Raw genomic sequence first — 26719 nt, 5'->3', positions numbered from 1 at the left:
ACTGTAACCAGCATGTACAACATTTGCTGCCTTCCTAGAACTCCACACTGCTATTATTTTGAACATGCCCCTTTCAATTAATGATTCAATTACACAGAATCAGCAGCATGCATTTCATGACTGTTGGGTCTGTTGGATTTCTAGTACTCTACTACACCTGCTAGTAAATTATTTGCCATGTAGAAATATCATTTCTACCAAAAACAGTGATTGATCAGGTTAGTGATGTCTGACTGCTATTAATTTGAACACAACTGTACATTGATTCTGCGCACCTGTGCCGCCCTGTAGGAGTTATTTCTGCTATAGAGGGCGCGGAAACAGTTAAAAAGAATGTAGCTGTATGCTGCTAGTATGCTCACTGCTGTACAGTCACACATGGTCACATTGTAATATTTACTTACTTGACATTTACATTATTGTCAAAGCTTAATTGAAGAAGCTGACCTTAGAAGCTGATTGGTTAATATGCATAGATTCTCTGTGTACCAGTTTTAGTAAATCTACCCCGTAATGTGCTGAGGTTTAATAATGATGATGACAATGATGGTATAGACCAGGGGTCTCCAAACATTCTAAACAAAGGGCCAGTGTACTGTCCTGCAGAATTTAGAGGGGCCAGACTGTGGCAGTGGGAGTTTACAATGTATTGAATTAGGGAGGGAATAGTGCCCCATCATTGGTGTCGGTGGTAGGAACTGTGCCCTATCGTTGGTCTAAATGGGAAGAATAGTTCCCAGTCATTGGTATTGTTGAGAGGAATGGTGCCCCAACGTAGGTGTCAGTGGGAGGAACAGTGCCCCATCTTTGATGTTAGTGGGAAGAAAAATGCCCCATCCTTGGTATCGGTGAGAGAAATGGTGCCCTCCATCAGTGGAAGGAATTGTGTCCCAAGGTTGCAGTCAGTGGGAAGAATAGTGCTCCATCCTTGGTGTCAGTGGGAGGAACAGTGCCCATCCTTGGTATCCGTGGAAGGAACAGTGCCCCATCATTGATGTCAGTGGGAGCAACCGTGCCCCATCATTGGTCTAAATGGGAAGAATAGTGCCCAGTCATTGGTATCGGTGAGAGGAATGGTGCTCTCCATCAGTGGTGTCAGTGGAAGGAATTGTGTCCCGACGTTGCAGTCACTGGGAAGAATAGTGCTCCATCCTTGGTGTCAGTAGGAGGAACCGTGCCTCATCCTTGGTGTCATTGGGAGGAACCGTGCTCCATCATTGGTCTAAGTGAGAAGAATAGTGCCCAGTCATTGGTATCGATGAGAGGAATGGTGCCCTCCATTAGTGGTGTCAGTAGAAGGAAGTGTGTCCCGACGTTGCAGTCAGTGGGAAGAATAGTGCTCCATCCTTGGTGTCGGTGGGAGGAACAGTCCCTCATCCTTGGTGTCGGTGGGAGGAACAGTGCCCCATTCTTGGTGTCGGTGGGAGGAACAGTGCCCCATCCTTGGTGTCGGTGGGAGGAACAGTGCCCCATCCTTGGTGTCGGTGGGAGGAACAGTGCCCCATCCTTGGTGTCGGTGGGAGGAACAGTGCCCCATCATTGGTGTCAGTGTGAGGAGCAATGCCCCATCCTTGGTGTCATTGGGAGGAACAGAACCCCATCATTGGTGTCACTGGGAACAGTGCCCCATCATTGGTGTCAGTGGGAGGAACCGTACCCCACTATTGGTGTCAGGGGGAGGAATAGTGCCCCATTGTTGGTGTCAGTGGGAGATAAAGTGCTCCAAGGGACAGATACAACCAAGTAAAGGACCACATCTGGCCCCAGGGCCACAATTTGGAGACCACTGGTATAGATGAAGGGATTCCCAGCCACTTTGTTTACAAAAAGAATGCAGCAGCCAGGAAATGTCATTTAACAGCAATTTAAATGTTATTTTTGTCATCAGTACATATCCTCAGTGGCAGTGCCCGGCTCCCTATGCCCTTTGTTTGATAATCCGATGCCTATTAGCCTTAAACTGGTTATGTTTATAAACAGAACAAAGCCAGCAGAGAAATGTCATTTGACTTTGACTTTGGCACATCCTTCAGGTGCGCCGCATCCTTGACGGGTTTCCGGTTCCCCCTAACATATTATTTTAGGGAATTGGGAAGTTTGAATGTTTCACTTTAAGGGCGCATGTACACTGCAGCTGCTAAACTGACAATCAGGAGCTGTTGAGCGTTTTTTTTCAGCAGCCCCTGAACGCTCCCTAATGTTTCCATGTACACACAGTTGCTTACAGGCAGCTGAGTTTACAGTCGGTTTTTTGAACGCACCAAACTTGAATTCAACAGATTTTACTGGTGTTTCAAATGCCAAACGCTTGTAAATGCAGTTAACTGGGTATATAAGGATTTGCGTTTAGAAGCGTTTTATAACTGTTCCAGATCCAAATGCTGTCCAGAGCCTATTTACTTAATCAAAAATGCATGCAAAGTGTTTTCCATGTTTTCAAATGGACCTAGTACACCAGTGCAGTCAGTTCCGGGTTTCGTGTGAAGGACAAAATGGTAGAACGTGCTGCATTATGATGGGATCCATAGTGAATACAACCAGAAAAGACAGGTAATCTTAACACATACGGCTCTCTGCTTCTGCTCTCTCTATTTCTCTCAAAATGTCTGAAATAGTTAATTATTTACTATTTTTCAGTGCATTCTGGGCATTTGAGAGGGTCTCCTGAGGTTATCTTTCAAAAATGCTTCTGAACGTAAATGCGCATAAACGTGTCTAAACGCGACTAAACTGACGTTTTTTAACCTACGTGTTCCAGCAGTCAGTTTCCATCGTTCATAAGAGTTTTCTAAACGCCCCGTGTACATGAGCACTTACTCTTTAGCCACTTGGAGTATCTTGTCATGTGATGGAAGCTGTGGGTCGTAGTGGGGGGCCCAGGTCAACTTTTGTATCAGGACCCACAAGCTTTGAGCTACACCTTCACATATTAGCCTTCTTGTGAGTCATGTCATATCTTCCTTCATGTGTTGGCCACCTGTTAGAGTGTTTAGAAATGGAATTGATGAAATCAATGATGAAGTCAAAATTTAAAGTGACAACAAGTAACATCTGTCACAGTGCTGTTTATGCTGTTTTTTTTCTGGAAAAAAAAAACAAGTGCATTTGAAAAATCTTGAATGGCAGATTATGAAGGCACCACTATGTTTACATGCTAAGGTAATAGATAGGTTTGCTATAAAGATCTGACAGCGGTCTATGTAAACATGTGCACCTACTACCGGATAGAAATGCACTAATTTAGTAGATATCTAAGCTGAAATTGAATGTGAACCCAAAGTTTAGAATGTTTTTAATACTTTAAATCAGTGGTGTTCAACATATGCTCCATAGACTGTATGGTGCCTGCAAGCACTCAGCATGATTGTTCTACTGCATCCCTCAGGTCTAGAGCAGAGGCGACTGCATATTGAGCACCAGCAGCCTAGGACAGAGCAGATGCAGCTGTGTCCTGTGTTTCCTTGCAGCAGCAGATCACTGTTGTACTGATCTATTGCTGGATAATTCAGCCTTTGATCACTTTTAAACTATGTTGTTGCTGTATAGCTTTATGCAGTGGGGTCGGAAGGCTGGATCAGGCACTCTTCTGGGTTAAAGAAAAAAAAAATGTAAAAATCCCCTGCAAGGTAATCTCATAATGTGCTAGCATGCATTGAAGGATTCACCTTAAAATGAAGCCCTCCAGGGGCAAGCTGTCAAAGCAGCAGAGGCTTCCATCTTCACCCGGTCTTCCTTCCCGGTTCACGAGCCATCTGATTGGCCGAGCCGCGATGACATCACTCCCACACATGTGCATGGGAGTCCTGGGCCATGGCATAGTACTCTGAAGGAACGCCATGGGTAAGCCATTCTTTCAAAGAGCATGCACCGGCTGTAAGAAAAAAAGAAAAAAAAAAAAAAGTGTGCACAGGAAATATTAATTTTACCTACAGATAAACTTTAGTATAAGTTTACCTGTAGGTAAAAGTATACACAGGGGCGGACTGACAACTCATGGGGCCCCCGGGCAATAGGGGATCAGGGGGCCCATGTCCTTGCCCATACTCAAAAAGCCTATGAAAAAGGTACCAGGAGCGTCTCATGGAGCCCCCTACTGACCCCGGGCCCTCGGGCAGTGCCAGAGTTTCCAAATGGTCAGTCTGCTCCTGAGTATACAATATAATAACCACTTTAAATGAGGGCCAGTGTCATTTGACCCGCTTCCATTAAGCTAGAAGTTTTTTTATGTTCAACACAGCAGGCTGTATGAAAAGGAAAAACAAAAACAAAAAAAAACAAACAAAAAAAAACATCACTGTACTAAAACAAGCTAAGTTAGTGCAGTGGTGTCTCCCACGGAGCTATTGTATTTTAACAGGGTGAATACCCCTCTCTCCAGAACACACTGACCACTGCTAGCAGCCTTTGAACGGATATGGGTCGGATGCTGGTTTTCCAGCATGTCTATTTGACAGAAGCCGGTTGTTAGAGCAGCTTATACACGGACTGAAAGTTGGCTGGTTCCTGCTGATCCAACCAATTAAGCCTGTGTGTACAAGGCTTTAGCCTAGGTTGTCACCGACAGACCCCGAGGGTTGGTCACCACCTCTACCTGGATTCACAGTAGATTACTGTAGATTGGCCTTATAAGAGCTGCTCTCTGCAGTATGGAAGACTGTCACCATTGGAAGAAGTCATGTGAAGACTTTACCATTTTAGGTATGTACAAGATGAATTAAAAAAAAAAAAAAAGATACAGGGGAAGGATGGGATGTTGCTATTTTTCTCTTTTTAAATTATCTTTAAAAAAAAAAAAAAGTCCCCATAAATACATTTGATGCTCTTGATAAAATTTTTGAATGGCATTTAACAACTGTGTAAGCCAACACAATGAATGTAATATTGTAACAATCATTCTCTGCACAACCTGATATGATCTCATCCTATCTTCAACCACTTGCCCTCCAGAGGATTTACCCCCCCCCCCCTTCTTGACCAGGCCATTTTTTGCGTTATGGCGCTGCGTTCATTTAACTGGACGATTGCGTGATCATGCAACGCTGCACCCACCTGAAATTTACAGCCTTTTTCCCCCACAAATAGAGCTTTCTTTCAGTGGTATTTGTTTGCCTCTGTGTTTTTAATTTTTTTGTGCTATAAACAGAAAAAGACCGACAAATTTTGAGAAAAAAAAACAATATTTTGGACTGTTTGCTATTAAATATTTTCCAATAAAATAAAAAAAATCTAATTTCTTCATCAATTTAGGGCAAAATGTATTCTGCTACATGTCTTTGCTAAAAATAAATCCCAATACATGTAAATTGATTGGTTTACGTGAAAGTTATAGCATTTATAAATTGCGGTATATATACTGGAATTTTTTTTTGTACTAGTAATGGAATTTTGTTTTTATAATAGTAATGGCGGCGATCAGCGACTTATAGCGGGACTGCAGCGAGCATTCTGACACTGGGGGGAACTTTACTTGGTGTCACGGACATCCCCAGTGACACCAATACAGTGATCAGTGTTATTAACCTCTTGCCGACCGCGCATAGCCGAATGACGGCTTCACCGCGGCCGGCCAGTTCTGAGTGGACGTCATATGACGTCCTCCCAGAACGCGCTCTCCTGGGGCGCGCACCCGGCGATCTCCGTGATCGCTGTGTCCTACGGACACAGCTGATCACGTGATGTGGTGAAAGGCCGATCCCACCGGCCTTTTACCACGTGATCAGCGGTGTCCAATGACACGCTGATCACAGGGAAATGCAAGTGCCGGTTCTCGGCTGCACTTTCCTCACGCTGTCAGATCGTGAGGAAAGTACTGCCGAGAACCGGCAGTTGTCAGAGCGAGGATCGGCACCGATCATCAGGGCACTGATGATCAGTGCCCAGCAGTGACACCCGCAAGTTCCGCCCAGCAGTGCGCCCACTAGCCCCGCCCACCCGTTCCCAGCAGTGCCCCCACCTGTGCCCAGCAGTGCCCCCACCTGTGCCCAGCAGTGCCCCCACCTGTGCCACTCTGCAGTGCCACCTACCTGTGCCCAGAAGTGCCACCTACATGTGCCCAGCAGTGCCACCCACCTGTGCCCACCAGTGCCAACCACCTGTGCCCACCAGTGCCAACCACCTGTGCCCACCCACCAGTGCTGCCCACCAGTGCCACCCACCAGTGCAGCCCAGCAGTGCTGCCAGTCAGTGCCACCAGTCAGTGCCCAGGGGTTGTGCCAGCCAGTGCCGCCAGTCAGTGCCCAGAAGTGATGCCAGTCAGTGCCGTCTATCAGTACCCATCATCAGTGTCACCTATCAGTGCCGCCTATCAGTGCTGCATATCAGTGCCGCCTATCCGTGAACCCTAATTAGTGCTGTCTATCAGTGCCGCCTATCCGTGCCACCTCATTAGTACTGCCTATCAGTGCCCTTTAGTGCTGCCTATCAGTGCCCATCAGTGCCGCCTATCAGTGCCCATCAGTGCCGCCTCATCAACGCAAATCAGTGAAGGAGAAAAAATACCTGTTTGAAAAATTTTATAAAAGAAACAAATAAACTTTTTTTTTTTTCAAATTTTTTGCACTTTTTTTAATTTATAGCGCAAAAAGTAAAGTGCCCAGTGGCGATTAAATACCACCAAAAGAAAGCTCTATTTGTGAGAAAAAAATGATCAAAATTTCATATGGGTACAATGTTGCATGACCGCGCAATTTTCAATCAAAGTGCGGCAGCGCTGAAAGCTGAAAATTGGCCTGGTAAGGAAGGGGGTATAAGTGCCTGGTAGGCAAGTGGTTAAAAAGCACTGACACTGTACTAATGGCAAAGGGCAGGAAGGGGTTAACATGTGGGGTGACCAAAGGGTTAACTGTATGCTGATTCACACTTAGCTGTGTGTACACTTTACACTGTAAGCACGCTGCTTTGTATGGCTCTGTTGGAACCCGGTGATTGACAGCTGAGGCCCTCTGATGCTCACTGGAGGGCTGGGCTGTGGAGGTGTCGGGAGAGGAGGACTCCTGCTCTCAGAGGCTCGCCGAGAGGAAGAGCCAGGTGCCAGTCCAGCCTTCTGCGTGGATCCTGACCATATGGTTGGGATCTTTTCAGAGCATGGACCAGCTCTGTGATGTCAGCCGATAGTGGGCTTCAGCCTGTCAGCTGAAATGTATAGCTTTGGCTATATAGTACTGTGCAAAAGTTATAGGCAGTTGTGAAAAAATGCTCTAAAATAAAGAATGCTTTCAGAATTAGAAGTGTTGATAATTTACTTTTCATTTAATTGATACAAATAAACTAACAGAAGAGAAATCCAAATCAGTTGGTGTGACTACCCTTTGGCTTTAAACCAGCATAAATTACAGGCAGATACTTATCTATTATATATCAGTGAGGCGTGTGATTGACCCCAAACAAAACAGCCATTAAGAACTATCTTCAGTGTAGAGAAGCACATGGAGTCCTGGAAGTGATGGTTTGGCCCCCACAGAGCCCTGATCTCATCATTGAGTCTGTCTGGGATTACATGAAGACTGAACGATTCGAAACAGCCTACATCTACAGAAGATCTGTGGTTAGTTCTCCAAGATGTTTGAAGCAACTTACCTGCTCCCTCAAATATTGTGTGCACAAGCACTCTGTGTACATTGGAGAATTGAAGTTGTTTTGAAGCCAAAGGGTGTTAACACCAACTATTGTTTTGATTTGGATTTCTCTTCTGTTCATTTATTTTCCTTTTGTTAATTGATCAAAATAAACTATTAACACTTCTACTTCTGAAAACATTCTAACTTTACAGCATTTTTTCACCACTGCCTATAGACTCCAGAGAGAGATATCATTTTACCCCTGTACTAATCATTAGTAAAACCTCATCTGGAATATGCAGTTCAGTTTTGGGAACCAATTCACAAAAAGAACATTTGGGAACTGGAGAAATTACAGAGAAGGGCAACTAAACTGATACGAGGCATGGAGGAGCTCAGCTATGAGGAAAGATTAGAGGAACTAAATGTATTCTCTCTTGAGAAGAGGAGATTAAGGGGGGATATGATCAACATGTATAAAAACATCAGTGGTTCATATAGTGAACTCGGTGTAGAGCTATTCACCCTGAGGTCATCACAGAGGACAAGGGGGCACTCTTTACATCTGGAGGAAAAGAAATTTAATCTCCAAACGTGGAAAGGTTTCTTCACAGTGAGAGCTGTGAAAATGTGGAATAGACTCCCTTAAGAGTTGTTTCTGGTCAGCTCAGTGGATTGCTTCAAAAAAGGCCTGGATTCTTTCTTAGATACACAGAATATAACTGGATACTGACATTTATAGGTAAAGTTGATCCAGGGAATATCCGATTGCCTCTCGGAGGAACAGGAAGGAATTTTTTTTCCTAGCAGGTGCAAATTGGATCATGTTTTGCTGTTTTTTTTTTTGCCTTCCTCTGGATCAACTGTGGGTTTAATATTATTATTATTATACAGTATTTATAAAGTGCCAATGGTTCACTCAGCGCTGTACATTACAAAGGGGGACAGAACATGTGACAGAACAATACCAATACAATGCAAAACATGAGGGGATCGAGGGCCCTGCTCTTTCAAGCTTACAATCTAGGAGGGAGGGGATGGTGGCACAGGAGGAGATAGCTGTGGGGGATGGAGTGGTAGGAAGAGTGGAGGAGGTCGGTCAAGTTAGCAGGGGGTGGGGTAGGCTTCCCTGAAGAGATGGGTTTTCAGGGTACACCTAAATGAGAGGAGAGTAGGTGATAATCTGATGGGTTGGGGCAGGGAGTTCCAGAGGATGGGTGACACCCTGGAGAAGTCCTGGAGGCGGGCATGAGAGGAGGAGACCAGGGAACTAGAGAGAAGGAGGTCTTGTGAGGAGCAGAGTGTGAGTGCTGGGCAGTACTTGGATATTAGGTCAGTGATGTAGTTCGGGGCAGTATGGTGGACGGCTTTGTACGTCAATGTTAGGATTTTGAATTTGAACCGTTGCGCAATCGGAAGCCAGTGGAGGGATTGGCAGAGGGGGGTGGTGGAAACGGAGCGGTTGGAAAGGTGAATGAGTCTGGCAGCCGTATTCAGGATCGACTGAAGCGGGGATAGCCAGCGGCGAGGCAGGCCAGTAAGGAGGGAGTTGCAGTAGTCGAGTCGTGATATGATGAGGGAGTGGATGAGCTGTTCAGTGGTTTCTGGGCTTAGGAACGTGCGTATTTTGGCGATGTTGCGGAGGTGGAGTCTGCACGAGTTTGTTAAAGATTGGACTTGGGGCTGGAAGGATAGGTTGGAGTCCAGAATGACACCAAGTACTCTGGCCTGCAGGGTGGGTTTGATATTGGCGTTGTTGGATGTGATGGAGAAGTCAATGGGGGGTGGGGTCCGGGCTGGGGGGAAGACAAGAAACTCGGTTTTGGAGAGGTTCAGTTTAAGAAGTGGAGCGACATCCAATCTGATATGTCGCTCAGTAGGTGTGTGATTCGGGCAGAGACCGAGGGGGTGAGGTGGGGGGTTGAGAGATAGATTTGTGTGTCGTGGGCATAGAGGTGGTAGTTTATGCTGTGAGAGTGTATGAGTTGGCCAAGGGAGGAGGGTTTAGGATTATAACTTTTTTTTTTTTCCTGTGGTTGAACTGGATGGACTTTTGTCTTTTTTCAGCCAGACTAGCTACATAACTTGTGCACAATACTGTACTTCTCCTTTAATTAAGAATCACAACAAGGAATTATGATGAATATAATGATGCATAAGAAATAGCTTATAGATCTATTTTTAAATAAGCATGTGTTAATATGATCAAGTAATATACAATTACTCCTAATCATGTAGGCTTTAATTATTTCTCTGCTCTATGATCGCATAAATGTTGTCTATGTAATTTATACTACTTCAAATAAATGGCAGCTGTACAATTAATGTCTTTCTAGTGGTTTGTGACTGCACTGAGTATGTTCAGAGACCCGGGAGTGTGTGAAGTACTGCAGCATTCATCTCTTTTGTTCACCAGTTACCATTGTTGAGCCAAAGTGGTAGTTTACAGATTTTCTCACCTTTTTTACTTTTCGTTAAGATGGCTACATGCCACCTTTCTGCTTTTGCTTTAAAATTATGCAGTGTGAGGGCCTACCTGATTATATAGAAATCAAACTGAAGAGGATTAGAACTGTGGAAGCTGTGCCCAAAAAAGCAAGCAGAGGGCAAGCAACTAATCACCTGTATTACCTACAGCTCATTGTATGGGCTCATACACATTAGACGTTTGCCCAGATCTCCTAAATTGCCTTTCTCCTGGCAGGGGAAATGCAGCATCAAAAATCCACCTAAAGCAGCATTTTTGTAAATGTGTTTAGGAGTGCTTAGATGCAATTAGGTGCCTCACATGCTTGGGCATAAAACTAATTTCAATGGGCAGAATATATTATTATTCTGGCCAATTATATGAATTAACATTGAATGCACTGACAGTGTTTTTTTCTGCCTCTAAATCTCTATGTGTGAATGGACACATAGGCTGACATTAAGCATTGTTTAACAGCTTGCCCTGTAGCATAAATACTGCTACAGGGCAGCATGGGTGTGCAAATACACATATATGTGATTTTGCATTTCCGGGTAGGGGGCACCTTACCATAGCTGTCAATCACTGGGTCCTGGACGGTAATTACTCGCTGGCGCACAATGATTTTCGAAGATCTACGACGGAGAGAACTGTTTTATTTACTATTATATCTCCTCCCTATCAGCTCAGGCACAGCAAAGCCATCCAGAACAGTGTGATTACAGTGAAGCACACTGACACCGCCCCCTAGTAAAACACTCCCTGCACACAGTTAACCCTTTGATCGCCACTAATGTTAAGCCCTTCCTGCCCAGTGCCATTAGTACAGTGTCAGTGCTTTTTTTTTTTTTTTTTAAGCACTAATCACTATATTGGTGTCACTGGGGATGTCAGTGACACCAAGTCAGTTACCCCCAGTGTCAGAATGTCCGCCGCAGTCCTGCTACAAGTCGCTGATCACAGCCATCACTAGTATAAAAAAAAAAAAATCCCAGTATATATACTGCCATTTGTAAACGCTATAACTTTCACATAAACCAATTAATTTACATGTATTGGGTTTTTTTTTTTTTTTTTTAGCAAAGACATGTAGCAGAATACATTTTGGTGTAAATTTATGATGAAAATGCACAGGCGGTCAAATATCACCGAAAGAAAGGTCAATTCATGGGGAAAAAAAAAGTCTGTAAATTTAATTTGGGTGCAGGGTTGCATGACCGCGCAATTGTCAGTTAAAGTAACGCAGCACCGTAATAGAAAAAATGGCCTGGTCAGGAAGGGGGGTAAATCCTCAGGAGGGCAAGTGGTTAAAGGCAGAAGTCAAAAAGGTCATAAAAGTGGAGTTTCTTTATAGTACATCACAAACAAAAAGCAGGCTATTCATGACTATGTAAGTTATATGCCATCTGTAGGTGAATGGACACTGGCCGACTAATCAGAGAGGAGGTCCTCCCCTATATAACCCCTCCTACACAGTAAGTACTTCAGTTTTTTCAGTATCTGTAAGGTGGATGGTCACTGAAAGTGTTGCTTGTGTTCCTGGAGCATACCTAAGGTCTAGTACGGTTCATTTGAGAATCATGGACTTTAATCCGATCCATTAGGAAAGCTGTGAGCCAAAGTGGATGGTACCCAAGCCTTGCTGGATAAGGAGAAGAATCCTCTGGGTTTTGCCTGTAATGCAGCCTTATGGTGCTGGGCCCCGCGCAGATGGAACCCTGTGCAGTTTTAAATCTGACCAAGGCGCTTTACAGCAGGGTGCTATACAGGTCAGAGACAGCAGCCCCACATTATGGGGACAGGTCCTTAAAGGTCCGTATGACAATGCCTGCCATGATGGGTGAAGGTTGGTGCCTGGTGGAAGGCAGGGACTGGTTAGATATCTCCTTTTTTTTCTCTGTAAAAAAAAAAGAGGAACAACAAAGCTCAAATTTGGAGGGAAAAGGAGGAGGTATTGTTGTTTGACTGGGTTTCTACCAGGGGAGTGCTCGCGGCATTTCTTCCTGGGATATGCTTGCTTGTTGTTCTGTCTTGAGCCACTAAAAGGAGTGTGGCCCACCATTGGCCGTAGGGCGCACATGCACGGTGGGGTGCGCATGCATTCAGTGGGCAGGCACGAGGATCGCGTGCGCACAGTAGTAGCGGACGGAAATGGAAGTTGTCCGTATCAGTTTATCAGGAGGCCTGGGCACCTGTGGGCTGCTGCCGCTGAGGGATTCCTGTGGCCAGGACACAGAACAGGATATTCAGTGGGGCACGTGAGTTCTTCTTGAGGGGGCAGCATTGACCAGTCAGTCAGTAAGCAATGTGCATTGAGTGTTTTTCTTCAGCACACTAATTGCATTGCTTTATCTTGTGGTCTGTGTTTACTGTTGGAGGTGCACAGGTTTTTACGTTACCTGAAGTAATGTCTTCCAGAAAGTGGAGTGGGGGAGGTACAGCAGGGAAGGGCACTAATGTGTCGCTGCCAGGTCCTGAGGTACCTAGCTGAATTTCCTCTGTAATATCCTCTCCTGAAAGGCCAGGAGCGATTGGGCAGTCTGAGCCATTGTGTTTATCTGGCATTGTGGCTACTACTGGGGCATCTACCTTGGCATATGTAACCAAGGATGATCTTGCTTCAGCCTTAGCAGGGTTAGAGGAAAAGATTGCTGTGATGAGTGCATTGGTTTCTCAGGGGACTGAGAAGGGGGAAAGATCCCTGCCACTAGAATCACCAATCCTGGAGCAGGGATACGTGGAACCGGAGGATGAAAAAGAACTGGAGGAAGGTCAGGCAGTAGAGTCTGATGGCTCACAGCCTGAGGAGAAGCAGGCGGTCTCTGCCTCCCAGTCTTAGAGGTTATTAGTCCAGGACCTCACTGATATGGTGCGATCTAGATTCAGGCTACCACTGAGGCTACTTATTCTTCTCTGGGTTCTTTGAAGCCACCAGAGTAATCAGGCCTTTCCGGTGCATCCTCTTCTGCAGCAAATTTTGTATGCTGACTGGGATCACCCAGACAGTGTTTTTGTTACACCAAAGAGGTTTTCTTTTTTGTACTCCATGAGATTCCAGCTATGGATTTCTACATATCTCTGTCTCCAGAGGTACTATGAAGCCTGAATTGGTGGTTGATGTCTCACACTTTAGAGGGAGGGAGATCCTTTCGGCCAGTGGTATGGAAGTTGGTAACTACCAGTGCCAGCCTTTCAGGTTGGGGGGCTGTCCTGGTGGAGGCCACAGTTCAGGGAACATGGCTTCCATGGGAAAGGGTTCTATCCATCAATGTCCTGGAGCTTTGGGCAGTGAGACTGGCTCTCAGGTATTGGACATCCAGGCTTCAGGGTTGGTCTGTGAGGATTCAGTCCGACAATGCCACAGTGGCGGCGTACATCAACCACTAGGGCAGTACCAGGAGTTGAGGTGCTAAGGAGGAGGTGAATTACATTCTGACCTGGGCAGAGAGATATGTTCCATGTTTCTCAGCGGTATTCATTCTGGGGGTGGAAAATTGGCAGGTGGATTATCTCAGTCGCCGGCGGTTGATTCCAGGGGAATGGGCTTTCCATCACGAGGTTTTCAAGGGAATCTGCTAGGGTTGCCCAGATGTAGATCTGTTGGCATCCAGGTTCAACAACAAGGTTGGTCTTTTGTGTCCAGGGTAAGGGACCCTCGCATGGCAGGGGTGCACTCTTTAATCATTCCTTGGAATCAGTTTTCACAAATTTATGTCTTTTCTCTGATTCAGTTGCTACTGCATCTCTTACGCAGGTTTTGGGAGGAGTCTATTCCAGTAATACGGATTGCTCTGGCCTGGCCCAGGAGGTCCTGGTACACAGACATAGTGAAGATGGCAGTAGACGGACCGTGGTCTCTGCCATATTGGCCAGACCTGCTGTTTAAAAGTCCTATATTGCACCCTGATTTAGTCAATAAATTTGATGCCGTGGCTATTGAAATCCAGACCCTGAAGGATAGGAGAGTATCAGGTTTGAAAAAACACCATTTGAGCCCATTAGAGATTCCACTGGTCCTGTGGACTCGTAAAGTTTTGTTTTGGCAATCACTTCTGCAAGAGGGGTGTCGGCACCTCTTTCTTGCACAGAACCATTTCTGGTTTTGCATCATGATAAAATCGTGTTGCAAACTCAACTGAGTTTTATACCAAAGGTGATTTCTAGTTTTCATCACAATCAGGACATCGTTCTGCCTTCATTCTTTCCTAGGCCTCAGTCAGCAAGAGAAAGATGCATACCTTGGATGTGGTACACGCTGTAAGGATCTTCTTTAAGGTGACAGCACAGGTCAGATCAGATGCTGTTTGTGCTGCCAGAGTCACCTAGGAAGGGGCAGGTGACATCCAAGGTGACTTTCTTTTTGAATCAGCCAATTGATCATTCAAGCCTATGGTTTGAAAGGTTAGGTCCCACCCTTTTTGGTGAAGGCACACTCTACCAGGAGTGTGGGGGCATCTTGGGCAAGCCCCTATCAGGTGTCAGTGGCTCAGGTTTTCAGTTCACACATTCACGAGGTTCTACCAGGTGGATGTCAGAGCCACAGAGGATTCTGCTTTTGGCTGCAGTGTTTTACGGATGGCTGAGTAGGTCCTGAGGGATTGACTATGACTATCATGGTGTCACCCTCCCCTCAAATTTCTTTATTGCTTTGTGACATCCCACATAGTCATGAATAGCCTGCTCTGTGTCCCGTGATGTATGATAAAGACAACTTTTTTTTCTACATACTTACCTGTACAATCCATTTCTTGGAGTACATGATGGGACACAGGTCCCACCCCATTTTCTGGAATTTCATTGCTTGCTACAAAAACTGAAGTACTTCCTGTGTAGGAGGGGTTATATAGGGGAGGATCTCCTCCCTCATTGGCCTGCCAGTGTCCATTCACCTATAGGTGGCATATAACCCACTTAGTCATGAATACCCTGCTCTGTGTCCCATAATGTACTCCAAGAAAAAGCAGTTACAGGTAAGCATGTAGAAAAAATCCATTTGTTTTAAGGCCCAGTGTGCATGAAGCCTATAGCAGTTGCTGACCTACCATGTCTTGTTCTGTACTGTCCCTCTGTGTGAAGGTGACCATCTTGGCATAGAAGCAGGGCTTTTCTTTCTCATCCCCATCCCACAAATTGGAAATTGACACACCAATGGTCAATCAGATGGGGCTGGGAAGTTATTTTGGAGAATCTTCCATGCATTTAAAATGCACAGCTCAGATTTATTAATCCACCTGCTCTTCACAGGAAAGTGATCTGTGAATGATGCAAAATAATAGATTCAATAATATAAACAGAGCAAGGTTGCTGTGTGAAATGCAGTCACTCATAACAACCAGTAAAAGTTCACTGTCTTTGACAAAAGAAAAAAATTGTTTTAGAAAGAAGACATTTTATTGGATGTTTTAATACAGATATGCAAACTATTACATATTTCATAAAAATACTCTTCTGCTACAGTAGCAAAATGTGTAAATGCTTAATACACATATATATCAAGGTTTCTGGTTCTGTGTAAGTTATCTAAATTTTCTCAAATTGAGCTATGTGACCCAAGGATATTATTATAGTGAATTAATACCTTGAGACAGAAATAAATATCTATACACAATTATAGAAAATATGCAAACGTTTAAAATGTTCTGTAAATTCACAATCTGAAAATACTGCTCTCAATTCAGATTTAGTTTCTAAAATGTAATATTGTTAAACACTACAGGAAATGCTTTAAAAACACATACAACCACAATTGTACCAAACAAATGCTGGAAAAGAAGAGGTTACTGAAGCTTGATACTTGACTTGATTCTTTGAAAGTACTCTAATCTTCTAAACCTTTGTACCAGTTTCAGTTATTATGGCAAGGCAAACAAGATAGGTTGTGAAAAAGTAAGCAAGATATTTTAGCTATCACTCAGCACCCCTTGGACCATGAAAGCAAAACCCTCCACATCAATGTTTTTGTTTTGCTATTAAAACTGCTGGAGATGGGGCTGACAGTTATCTATCAAAAGGCTGCTGAAAGTGTATTTCCACTTTTGCAGCAAATAGGGATAGCACCTACTTTGAATTTGTTCTCATTCATCTAAGTACTTATTCACATATAAAAAATTTAAAAGTGTAATTTACCTTTTTTAGAGGCTATGTTCTGCAAAATCCAGTACTGTTCTCTTTGCTTATGAAAAGGGCTGGGCAGCTGGTTTTTTTTGAAAATAACCGTTTGTATTGTGCAGGCAGATCTTAATTATCAGTTGTTAGCTACAATTGACCAATGTCTGTCCTAACAAAGGGCTAATGGTTTAGAAGGTAGGCTTCTTGCATTGTATGTTAAAGAAGGAAGACTTAAGCCAGCCATAGCCTGGACCAGCTGAGATTCGGACCATCCATGGGCAGGCTGATTGTACCCAATTTGATTGTTGTACGACTTGGGTACAACAAGCCTATTGGATTTGTCATGGGATTATTGCCAGCAGCTATAGCTGCTAACAATAAATACTGTATTCTCACAGCAGGGACACCCCCCCCCCCAACTGGGTAAAATCAAGTGATTTGTTTTCCTGCAAAAAAAGAAAATTGCATTAGCTATGGCCAGATGATCTTTTCTTTCCTGCCACCATGGATTGTAGGAAAGAAAATCACTCAATTCCCCTCCCTTAGCGCTATTGTGTTATGCCGGCAGGGAGCCTTCTCTGCTGGTAGAACACAATAACTGCTGATGGTGGCTATAACTTTCGTCAGTAATCATGTGCAAAAAATCCAACAGGCTGGTTGTATTGAAGTTGATTGATGGATGGATAGTGCAACCAACCTGCCCAGAGATGGATTAAATCTCAGCTGGCCCCTGCTGAACCAGCCAAGGTTCAATCAATCTATGGTCAGCTTTAAGCTGACCATAGACAGATCGAAATTCACCCGGTTCAGCAGGGACTGGACGAATTTCGATCCATGTGTGACCGCTGATAAAGAAACATTTTCCACCAAGCCCATGCAACAGAAACCAATCGTTAGATCAACTTCTGTTAAGCAGGAGTAGCCACATATGGATTGAAATTCAGCTGATTGTCTCAATGGAGAAATCCATGAATTTTTCTATTTAATTAGCCCACAGCTAAATGAAAAAAGAAAAAGAAAAGAAAAAAAACAAAAAAACACATCTATGGCCAGTTTTAGCCTGTCTTAAGGACAGACTCACTCTGGCATTACTCAAAAATCCAAGTAATCCAGGAGGTTTAAAAAAAAAAGGGAACACATAACATAATGGTACTTTCTCAAATTTGACAAATGTGGAAATACATTTTAAAGCTAACAGAGTGGAGAAAAAAAAAATATATATATATACCTACCTCCCTTAACCACTTCTCCTGCAGCAGTTTGTTTTTTTTCCAGCACTAACTACACAGGTTCTACTTTGTATTAACATTACAAATTAATAGTACAGATATATTTTAAAATGCATGCAAAATTATGCACTACTGTGTAAATTAATGAAAAAAACCCCAAATAAACCCACATTCTGGCACATGCACAAAAGTCATTAAAATACTGGTTAACGAGACAATTAAATAAAAGCACCTTTTGCATTGCCTGCATCATATTCTTGTACTATTGTTAACACGGTCCTTATTGAAGCGCATTTCACTAAACAGCATTCAGTCAAGACAGTGTATTGGCCTCTAAGAATATTTCATACAGTCAATAATACCAATAGATAATCAATGTAACTATTTAAAAAAACAGCCAGCTTATAACCACTTGGCATTTTAAGGAATGAAACAAATTCTGATAACAAAAACCTTTGCCGAATGTTGTAACACATTATTCAGAACAAATGAAAGCTTACATAAAATCATTACCAAAAAAAGTTTGTACAATGAGAACAACACGTATGACATATGAACATACAAAAATACATGTTTTATCTATATTGCACTAATAAAACACAAGAAATACAAACTTTGCTTTTAAATGCAAATAGTTGCAAAGAGCAGCTCAATATTTGTCATTAAGTTGTGTAACAAAAAAAAATCATTGTAACACATACATTATTTAAGCTACATATTGAATTTACTTTATTGTTTTAAAAAAAACGCCCATTAGCTGACAAAAAAAACAAAACAAAACAAAAAAAACAACGCCCCCAAAAAAACCAAAAACCTAATGCTTAAAGTAGAATTCTGCGATAAACTAAATTAATCTTAAAAATGCTCCCTGCCCCCTCCTAACAACTATGCCGACTAACCTGTTTAAAAAAGATCTCCATACTTACCTATTTTCAGGCTGCTCTTGTTCAGTCTGGAGCAGACCAGACCAGAGCAGCCTAAAATTAGGTAAGTATACAGATCTTTCATACACAGGTTACTCAGAATAGGTGTTTGGAGGGGGAGGGACATTTTTAAGATTAGTTGGTATATCCCGAAATGCAACTTTAAGAAAAAAATAACTACTGGTTTTCAGGCTTGAAGAAAACCAGTTGTGAAATCAAGTATAACTTATTCATAAAGTTTCATCAATTATATCCTGTAAATACTAGAAGGATATTTGACATAGCAGTCTTATAGTGGTAATACAATAGTGAGCTTAGGTGCCTTTCAAGCAGATGGCCTGGCCAAAGCATCCCCTTCCATTTAAAGAGCAAACTCAAATAATTTGAGTTTTTCTGTTTTAAAGCCAGGTGCCCTGTTACTGGTCTTTGCAGTACCATATTCCTAACTGTTGTTTCCCTTTCTGTCAGACCATGTCATTTTGCCAAGAGAAAGAAGCTAGGCCAAGCACCAAGAACATCAACAGCACGGCTGGCTTTACATCAAACATTCTTTGGGTTTTAACTTTACTAGTTTTAACAGGTTGCAGTTAATACACAATAAGTTATATTTGATTTCTTAATAACTTCTATTGATTACATACTTTGCTTGGTATACCAATAGTAACCATCTAGTAGATTTAGGAAAATCAAATGTTCCAACATTTAAAAGGCCAATGCTGTTATATATAATAGTTAAGACTTTGTTTGAAAAAAATCCTTTGCTTCCTATCTTTGACAGCTGAGGATCATCATTTTACTGCAGTGTGCTCCATCATCCAGATCCAGGCTTGTACTAATTTTGAACATAAGGGACCTTTCCTCAGTAATGAGCCCATTCCAAATGTAGTAACAGTCCTAGATGTTGGATGAAGGAAGCCTGTGGTGCAGGATGGAACCTCAGCCAATATAGGAAAAAGAATACAAGTGACAGATTCTCCATATACAAACATTAATTTTGTAGAATGTTGATGAGCTGACAGGTCATAGTCCTTCTTTGTGATCAAACCTGCTAAAAGTGGTAATTGGACAGGAGCTACCATAGGCCCTCATAAAACTGAATAGGCTACAAATGGATATGGCAACAACTCTTACAACAACCAGTCAGTCTCTGATTTACTGATCACACATAAGTGTTGTGACTTCAAGCAACCATCATCAGTTAATGAGTTGGGGGGCTGATAATCACTGAACAGTTACCTTCTGAGAGGTAGGATTTATAGGTACCAAAAAACATCAGAGGGCTTTATTCGATAAGGAGTGATAGAATCTTAAATACAAAAACCCACAGCAACCAATCAGAATACACATTGAACTGTTAGAATTACAGCATAGTGGTACATAAGAATAAGTATTCTTTTTACAGAATAAGATCCAAGTTGATCATTGTTTGATCTGGCCAGTTCCAACTACTCCAGAATCTCCCAGTTCATCTGTTCACATAGGTAAGGCTGGCTATAAAAGGCCAAATCCCGACCTGATATGATATGAAACTTAAGGGAACCCTCTGTGCAGTTTGGCCAATGTTTGCCTCTTCTCAGTGAGCAGAGGGAAGGAAGACCTTAATCATATATGTGCACAGCTTCAGTTTATTCATTGGGTCACATGAAAACAGCAGCAGGTCCAGACTATACAAAGGGTGGACAGTTGCCTCTGGCTGTTGTGACCTGGCTGAATTTTTCTTGCCAATCTGTATGGTTTATCCCTGAGATGTACAGGAGATGGTCTCCTGCTCCATAGTAATAAACACGCACACACAGATCATCCTGAAAATAATCTGGCATGCTTGCAGAAAAAAATAGCTTGGCAGTTGGATCATGCCTGCATGCCCGACTGCCCTTGAAAGTCTGGACTAGCTCTATTCTTTCCTGGAATCACAAATTATTTAAAAGTTACTTAATTGGGCAAGAGATTGGTGCTAATAGTTATTCATTAGGGGGAAGAAAATCTGTCCACTGAATGCTGCCCTTGACACACAGGCTGTAATTGCAAGATCATAAAATAGTGGCGAAGGCAGTGTTAAACCAAGTTGTACCTAAAGTAATCATACAAGTTAGAGTGGTAAGATGCAGTATCACTATTTGCCTCCCTTATTCAATGCCAAAAATGAAGAGGAAACCATACAAGTTTTTGACCCTACCACTGGGCACATTTGTAATTTTGCAAGAATATAGGATTTCACATTTAAAATGATCCAGGACTTTGTAAACAAGCAAATTGTGCAGCTGGCACTATAATGAGCATGCTTCTACTTTACCTGTACTTGCCCACTGCCCCAAAGTGCAAATCAGCCCATTCCTTTAAAATTCCCATGAAACTACTGACAGGACTGAGGCATGGCAATTTGTTCTTTAGGCCAATACTGACTAATTTGGGAAGAGAAAGGGGAGGCGGGCTGTCAAACTGGTGTCCCAGTTTGAGCAACACCTTGAAGTACTAGGTATTTCTTAAGGCTGTAGGGGTGAACTGCGGCAGTAATGAAATGCTGGTGAGATAAGAGCTGAGGTGCCTGTATGTTAACTGCTCTGCAATATGCCTGTTATTTTATTTCGACTGGGCAATATATTGGACCACCAGCGTAAACATAAGCATCCTCAACGCGAATTGTGTAATGATGTTATAAGTTATTATTACATCTGAATAGTGTAAATTTTAAAGCCACAAAAATATTTAAAAAAAAACACTTCCCTACTTCTGTCCAGCAGCATGCCTATGCAATGGATAAAATACAATATACAACAAACGCTGTTGTACATAATCCAAATGGTAGGGGCATTCACAGTGAATTTTCTATAACTATAAATGACAAAATATGAAGCATATGTATGAAAGCAACATAGCTTGAGTACACCAACTAGGAGTTTTATGTAAAAATATAGAGTATACATATGTGGGAATGTGAGAAATCAGTTTACAGTTTCACTTTTACTAACACCAAGTAAAATTAGCACAACAGTAATTATTTTCAAAGAAAAAGCATAAGGTTACAGCATAATAAAACAAAAGCATAAGTTGTAAACTGGCACCAGTATACACATTATGAATACTATTCCTTGTAAATGAATTTTCTTGCCCACATATGTGAACACATATGTATTCTCCAGAGATACCCCGAACACACCCAAAGTCGAACCTTTCTACTTAATGTTTTACTCTGAGAATGTAAACAAAAAAAAACACTGAATCACCCTAATTCTAACAGCATATAGTCTTTAAAAACCTATTACATGAAATCAGGTCATATGAAAAGCAAACCACTTTAATGGACAGAGAAATCAAAGGACAGATAAAAGTCAACATTTCTTTAGAAAAATACTTATTAGAGGCATATTTATGCTCGTCTGCTACTGCATACATTCATACAGGGCCAAATAGTACATTGCTTTGTCCTAAAGCTCATCTCCAGTCAAAACATTTTCTTTAATTTTGGATAGAGAGGGGGACAGATAAAACCTCTGTATAGTTTTGCTGCTATCCAACAAGACATAGGGATGGATTTACTAATCCAAATAGACGGTGCACTTTCCAAGTGCAGTTGCACTCTTTTTTTCTTAGTAAATGTCAATGTGGTAAAGATTCACTTTGTTAAGACTACCCAATTAGGTGTAAGGAAAATGAAAAAAAAAAATATTTTGCAAAGTTCAGTCTATTTGCCTTTAGTAAATCAATTTCATATGGTCTATCCAAAGACAATATCCAAAAGCAAAACAGTAAAAAATACACTATATTGCCAAAAGGATTGGGGCACCCCACCAAATCATTGGATGCATGTGTATAAAATCAAACACCTAGGCATGCAGACTGCTTTTACAAACATTTGTGAAAGAATGGGTCCCTCTCAGGATCTCAGTGACTCCAAGCGTGGTACCGTGATAGGTTGTCACCTGTGCAATAAGTCCATCCTTTAAATTTCCTTGCCACTAAATATTCCACGGTCAACTGTTAGTGGTATTATAACAAAATGGAAGCAACTGAGAACAGCAGCAATTCAGTCACCAAGTGCTAGGCCACGTAAAATGACAGAGTGGGGTCAGTGCATGCTGAAGTGCACAGTGCGCCAACTGTCTGCAGAGTCGATAGCTAAAGACCTCTAAACTTTGTGTGGCCTTCAGATTAGCACTTGAGTTCCAGTGAAGGGAACTCTTAAGGCATCAACATACCAAGACATTTGGGACAATTTCATGCTCCTAACTTTGGTAGGAACAGTTTGAGGATGGTCCCTTCCTGTTCCAACATGACTGCACCCCAGTGCACAAAGCAAGGTCCATAAAGACATGAATGAGTGAGTTTAGGGTGCAGAAACTGGACTGGCCTGCACAAAGTCCTGACTTCAACCCGATAGAACGCCTTTAGGATGAATTACAATAGAGGCTGCGAGCCAGGCCTTCTCATCTGACATCAGTGCCTGACCTCACAAATGTGCTTCTGGAAAAATGGTCAAACATTCCCATAGACACACTCTCAAACCTTGTGGACAGCTTTCCCAGAAGAGTTGAAGCTGTTATAGCTGCAAAAGGTGGGCCAACTCACTATTGAACCCCACAGACTAAGGCTGGGAAGCCATTAAAGTTCATGTGCGTGTAAAGGCAGGGATCCCAATACATTTGGCAATATAGTGTATATTTACAGTAAAGTTGGGGAAAGCTAGAAACCCTGTCAGTTTATTTCATCCCTGTCTGTGTCTCTGTTGCAGATATTCACCCACTTCCTGTCTGGTTGAAATCGCATTCACCTTTAGAGAGCCTGGTACACATGCAAAGTTTTTTTTTTTTTTATCAGCCCAGCGAGCTGTACGAAAAAAAGACCAAACAAAACAAAAAACTGAGGAGCTCGCAAGGGGATCTCTGTACTAACAATGCGATGTTAGTACAGCGATCTCCCTGCTGAGCTACTGTGTTCTGACAGGGGGACCGCCCCTCTGCCAGAACACACTGGTAGCACTTGCAGCCATTGGCATCAGATGCCGGTCGGCTGCTGGTTTTCCAGCAAGCTCATTTGACAGAAGCTGGCTGTGAGATTGGCCTCTGTCAAAAAAGGACCTGTACACATGGGCTGAATGTTGGTCGGTATCTACTGTACCGGCTGATATTTGGCCTGTGTGTGTACAGGGCAGGACAGAGAAAAAGAAAAACACACACACATTACTGGTTCCAATCCTTCCCCGCTCTACCCCCCCCCCCCCCAAAAGAAAAAAATGTTTTGGCTGGGTCTACACTTGAAATGAGCTATAGGACAGGAATGACAACATTTTAGGTAACAACTTTACATAAGCCCAGAAGGTGGTGCCTAGCTGACCCAACTGCCAGTCATGGATCTCTGCTCAGAATGGAGGGGAGGAACTGAGCACTCGTGGTGTTTGATCTCTTGGTTCTATGTGCAGAGCTGGTGGGTGGATAGATGCAGCATTGACCTAGAGTATAAATATATATATACTTTTTAAAGCCTTTACTTCTCTTTTAACTGCCTCACCTATAGCCTGACTATAACTGCAGCTTAAATTACACTCCCCCTTCCGCCCATCCCAAGTAATGTTTTTTATATTAACGTATATAAATGCTAAATGGTTTTTAAATAAAGTAAAATAGAATTTGTGATTTGCCAGTAAAATCCTTTTCTTAAAGTACAGTATGGGATGCAAGATCCTTAGTCATGGGTTATATACAGCTACCTTCAGGAAGGCCGTGGTGCTGCTGTGCCAGTGGAGGAGGGCTGGGAGCTGTTTACAGCTGAAAGACACACCCAGCAAAAAAGAAAAGGCAGGGTGTGCAGACTCATTTACCCACACAAAAATGAGGTGGCACATAAGCAATGAGTGCCAGGTCCATGCAGCCTTCTGACAGAAATATAATCAGGAAAAAAACTTCCATTGAAAAGAGGCAAGCTTCTCTCAAAGAGAAACGTTTGATCACCTAAAGACCACAGCAAAAAAGTAAAGCTAGCTTGGAGTGGGGGGGGGGGTATATATCAGAAATGTCAGTTTTTACGTTCAATCACATGAAAGAAGCTGCATATAACGCATCTTATTGACTAAAGGTCCTATGTCCCATACTGTACAACTAAGAAAAGTCCATTTTAAAAATACTTACGCAACAACCTCACAAAAAATACATTTACAGCTGCAAAAATAACTTATATGTGTATTGATTGGAATGAACAAATGATTTGGTGAATTAACTTCTATATAAAAGATCCATTGTTAGGCTGCAGTACCATTCTAGCCAGAAATGTCACCTATTATCCTCAAAGACATGGCTTCATCTCTAAAGTCCCAAAGATGACACCATTTGATAAGATTTGTCTACACTCACATAGCCAAGTTAGTTCCCCATGCAGACTTTAATGGCATATAAGGTCTAAACAACTTATGATGGTCATGAATCCGTAACTGTAGAAGAGATTTTATTCTAATAATATTGGTTTTCTTGTGTTGTAGAAATAATTTTCTTTACCATGATAGATGCACGCTAAACCTTTTATTAGAAAGAGGGTGCAAAAAGCCATAATGTGCAGTTAGCCACAGCTACCACCTTTTTGCAGGTTATTTGCAAATTATATCTTAATGGTTGCTATGGATTATGGCAACTCTTTAACATAATAAATAGGTCTACGTGTTTCTTAGGTATAATTCTTTTAAATCCACAGCTGCAAGATAGTAAGGTTTAAAACAGTTAGGTGTATGTGCACTTCTGACAGGTTCAGTGAGACCATTTAAAACGCAAGGTGACGTCTTTGTAAACACTAAAAGGAAAAAAAAACATAAAATAACCCTTTGAAAATTAAAGGAGATTGGTGTACAGAGTAGGATAGCATGTATAATGTCATTCCTGCTCTATAACTGGCACTGAAATGTATTGTTATGTGTCATTCTGCCTTTTCTGGCACTATGGCACAAAAGTCTCTTTCTCCATAACACTGCTCATTAAATGGGATCTCTATAGCTCAATATATACACTGCTTCAAAATATAACAAGGCTACATAAAACATTGCTGGAATATAACATCATATTTTTCCATACATATTTACACTGAATTTTCTCTTTGGTGCTTATTCAATAAAACTAACAAAGGTTCTGCCAATTGAAAATATTTAAGGCAGCTTTATACATACAGTATTTTCTTTTCTTTACATGTGGATTCAGCAACACTAAGCAAAACAATTGCAGCTATCTGAACAATAAGAATGTCATGTATTTTTAAAAGTTTTTCTTAGCAATAAAGGTTTGCATAGCATAGTTTATGTTACAAAAATGTCAGGTTACAAATATCTGTAAAATGAATTTACAATAAAATTAAAAACATAGCAATCCTGAATGAACTTTTTTTCCCCTATTTTAACTTAAATTCCAACTCTTAAAACCTTGTAAACATTATTTCCGAAAACAGTGGCAAAGTGTGGCAATGACTCCTTGGATAAAATGGAACATAATGGAGCCTTGCCAGCATTGGATGGATCTTCAATATCCCAGATCTCTGACATGCTGCAACCAGTCCTGCAAGACACACATAGAGTCAATTATATGAATGAAAAAATGTGGTCAGGTAAAATAAAAAAAAAAAACAAAACACTAAATTATAAACATATTAACCTCTTGCCGACCGCGCATAGCCGAATGACGGCTTCACCGCGGCCGGCCAGTTCTGGGTGGACGTCATATGACGTCCTCCCAGAACGCGCTCTCCTGCGCGCCCCCTGGATCGCTGTGTCCTACGAACACAGCTGATCACGTGATGTGGTAAAAGGCCAATCACAGCGGCCTTTTACCACCTGATCAGCGGTGTCCAATGACACGCTGATCAGAGGGAAATGCAAGTGCCGGTTCTCGGCTGCACTTTCCTCACACTGTCAGATCGTGAGGAAAGTACTGCCGAGAACCGGCAGTTGTCAGAGCGGGGATCGGCACCGATCATCAGGGCACTGATCAGTGCCCTGATGATCGGTGCCCAGCAGTGCCACCCGCAAGTTCCGCCCAGCAGTGCGCCCACTAGCTCCGCCCACCCGTGCCCAGCAGTGCACCCACCTGTGCCCAGCAGTGCACCCACCTGTGCCACTCTGCAGTGCCACCTACCTGTGCCCAGAAGTGCCACCTACATGTGCCCAGCAGTGCCACCCACCTGTGCCCACCAGTGCCACCCACCTGTGCCCACCCACCAGTGCAGCCCACCAGTGCCACCCACCAGTGCAGCCCACCAGTGCTGCCAGTCAGTGCCCAGGGGTTGTGCCAGTCAGTGCCGCCAGTCAGTGCCCAGCAGTGATGCCAGTCAGTGCCGTCTATCAGTACCCATCATCAGTGTCACCTATCAGTGCCGCCTATCAGTGCTGCATATTAGTGCCGCCTATCCGTGACACCTCATTAGTGCTGTCTATCAGTGCCGCCTATCCGTGACACCTCATTAGTACTG

At 42.6% G+C, this 26719-nt stretch overlaps 1 protein-coding gene across 1 annotated transcript in view; it reads right to left on the bottom strand.

Moving 5' to 3' along the window:
* Nucleotides 1–15392: 15392 nt before the first annotated feature.
* The window catches only part of DPY19L1 (dpy-19 like C-mannosyltransferase 1), a 108984-nt gene continuing 97657 nt past the window's right edge, over nt 15393–26719 (bottom strand). The window contains exon 23 of the mRNA XM_089687185.1: nt 15393–25809. Coding sequence (XP_089543311.1) covers nt 25656–25809 — 154 coding nt within the window. The 3' untranslated portion in view covers nt 15393–25655. The remainder of the gene's footprint in view (nt 25810–26719) is intronic.

Source organism: Staurois parvus, unplaced genomic scaffold (genome assembly GCF_062004578.1).
Source record: "Staurois parvus isolate SC_StPar_1 unplaced genomic scaffold, SC_StPar_1.0 ptg000020l, whole genome shotgun sequence".
NCBI lineage: Eukaryota > Metazoa > Chordata > Amphibia > Anura > Ranidae > Staurois > Staurois parvus.
The sequence above is the reverse complement of the archived record's forward strand: the minus strand, read 5'-3'. Positions and strand labels throughout refer to the sequence as shown.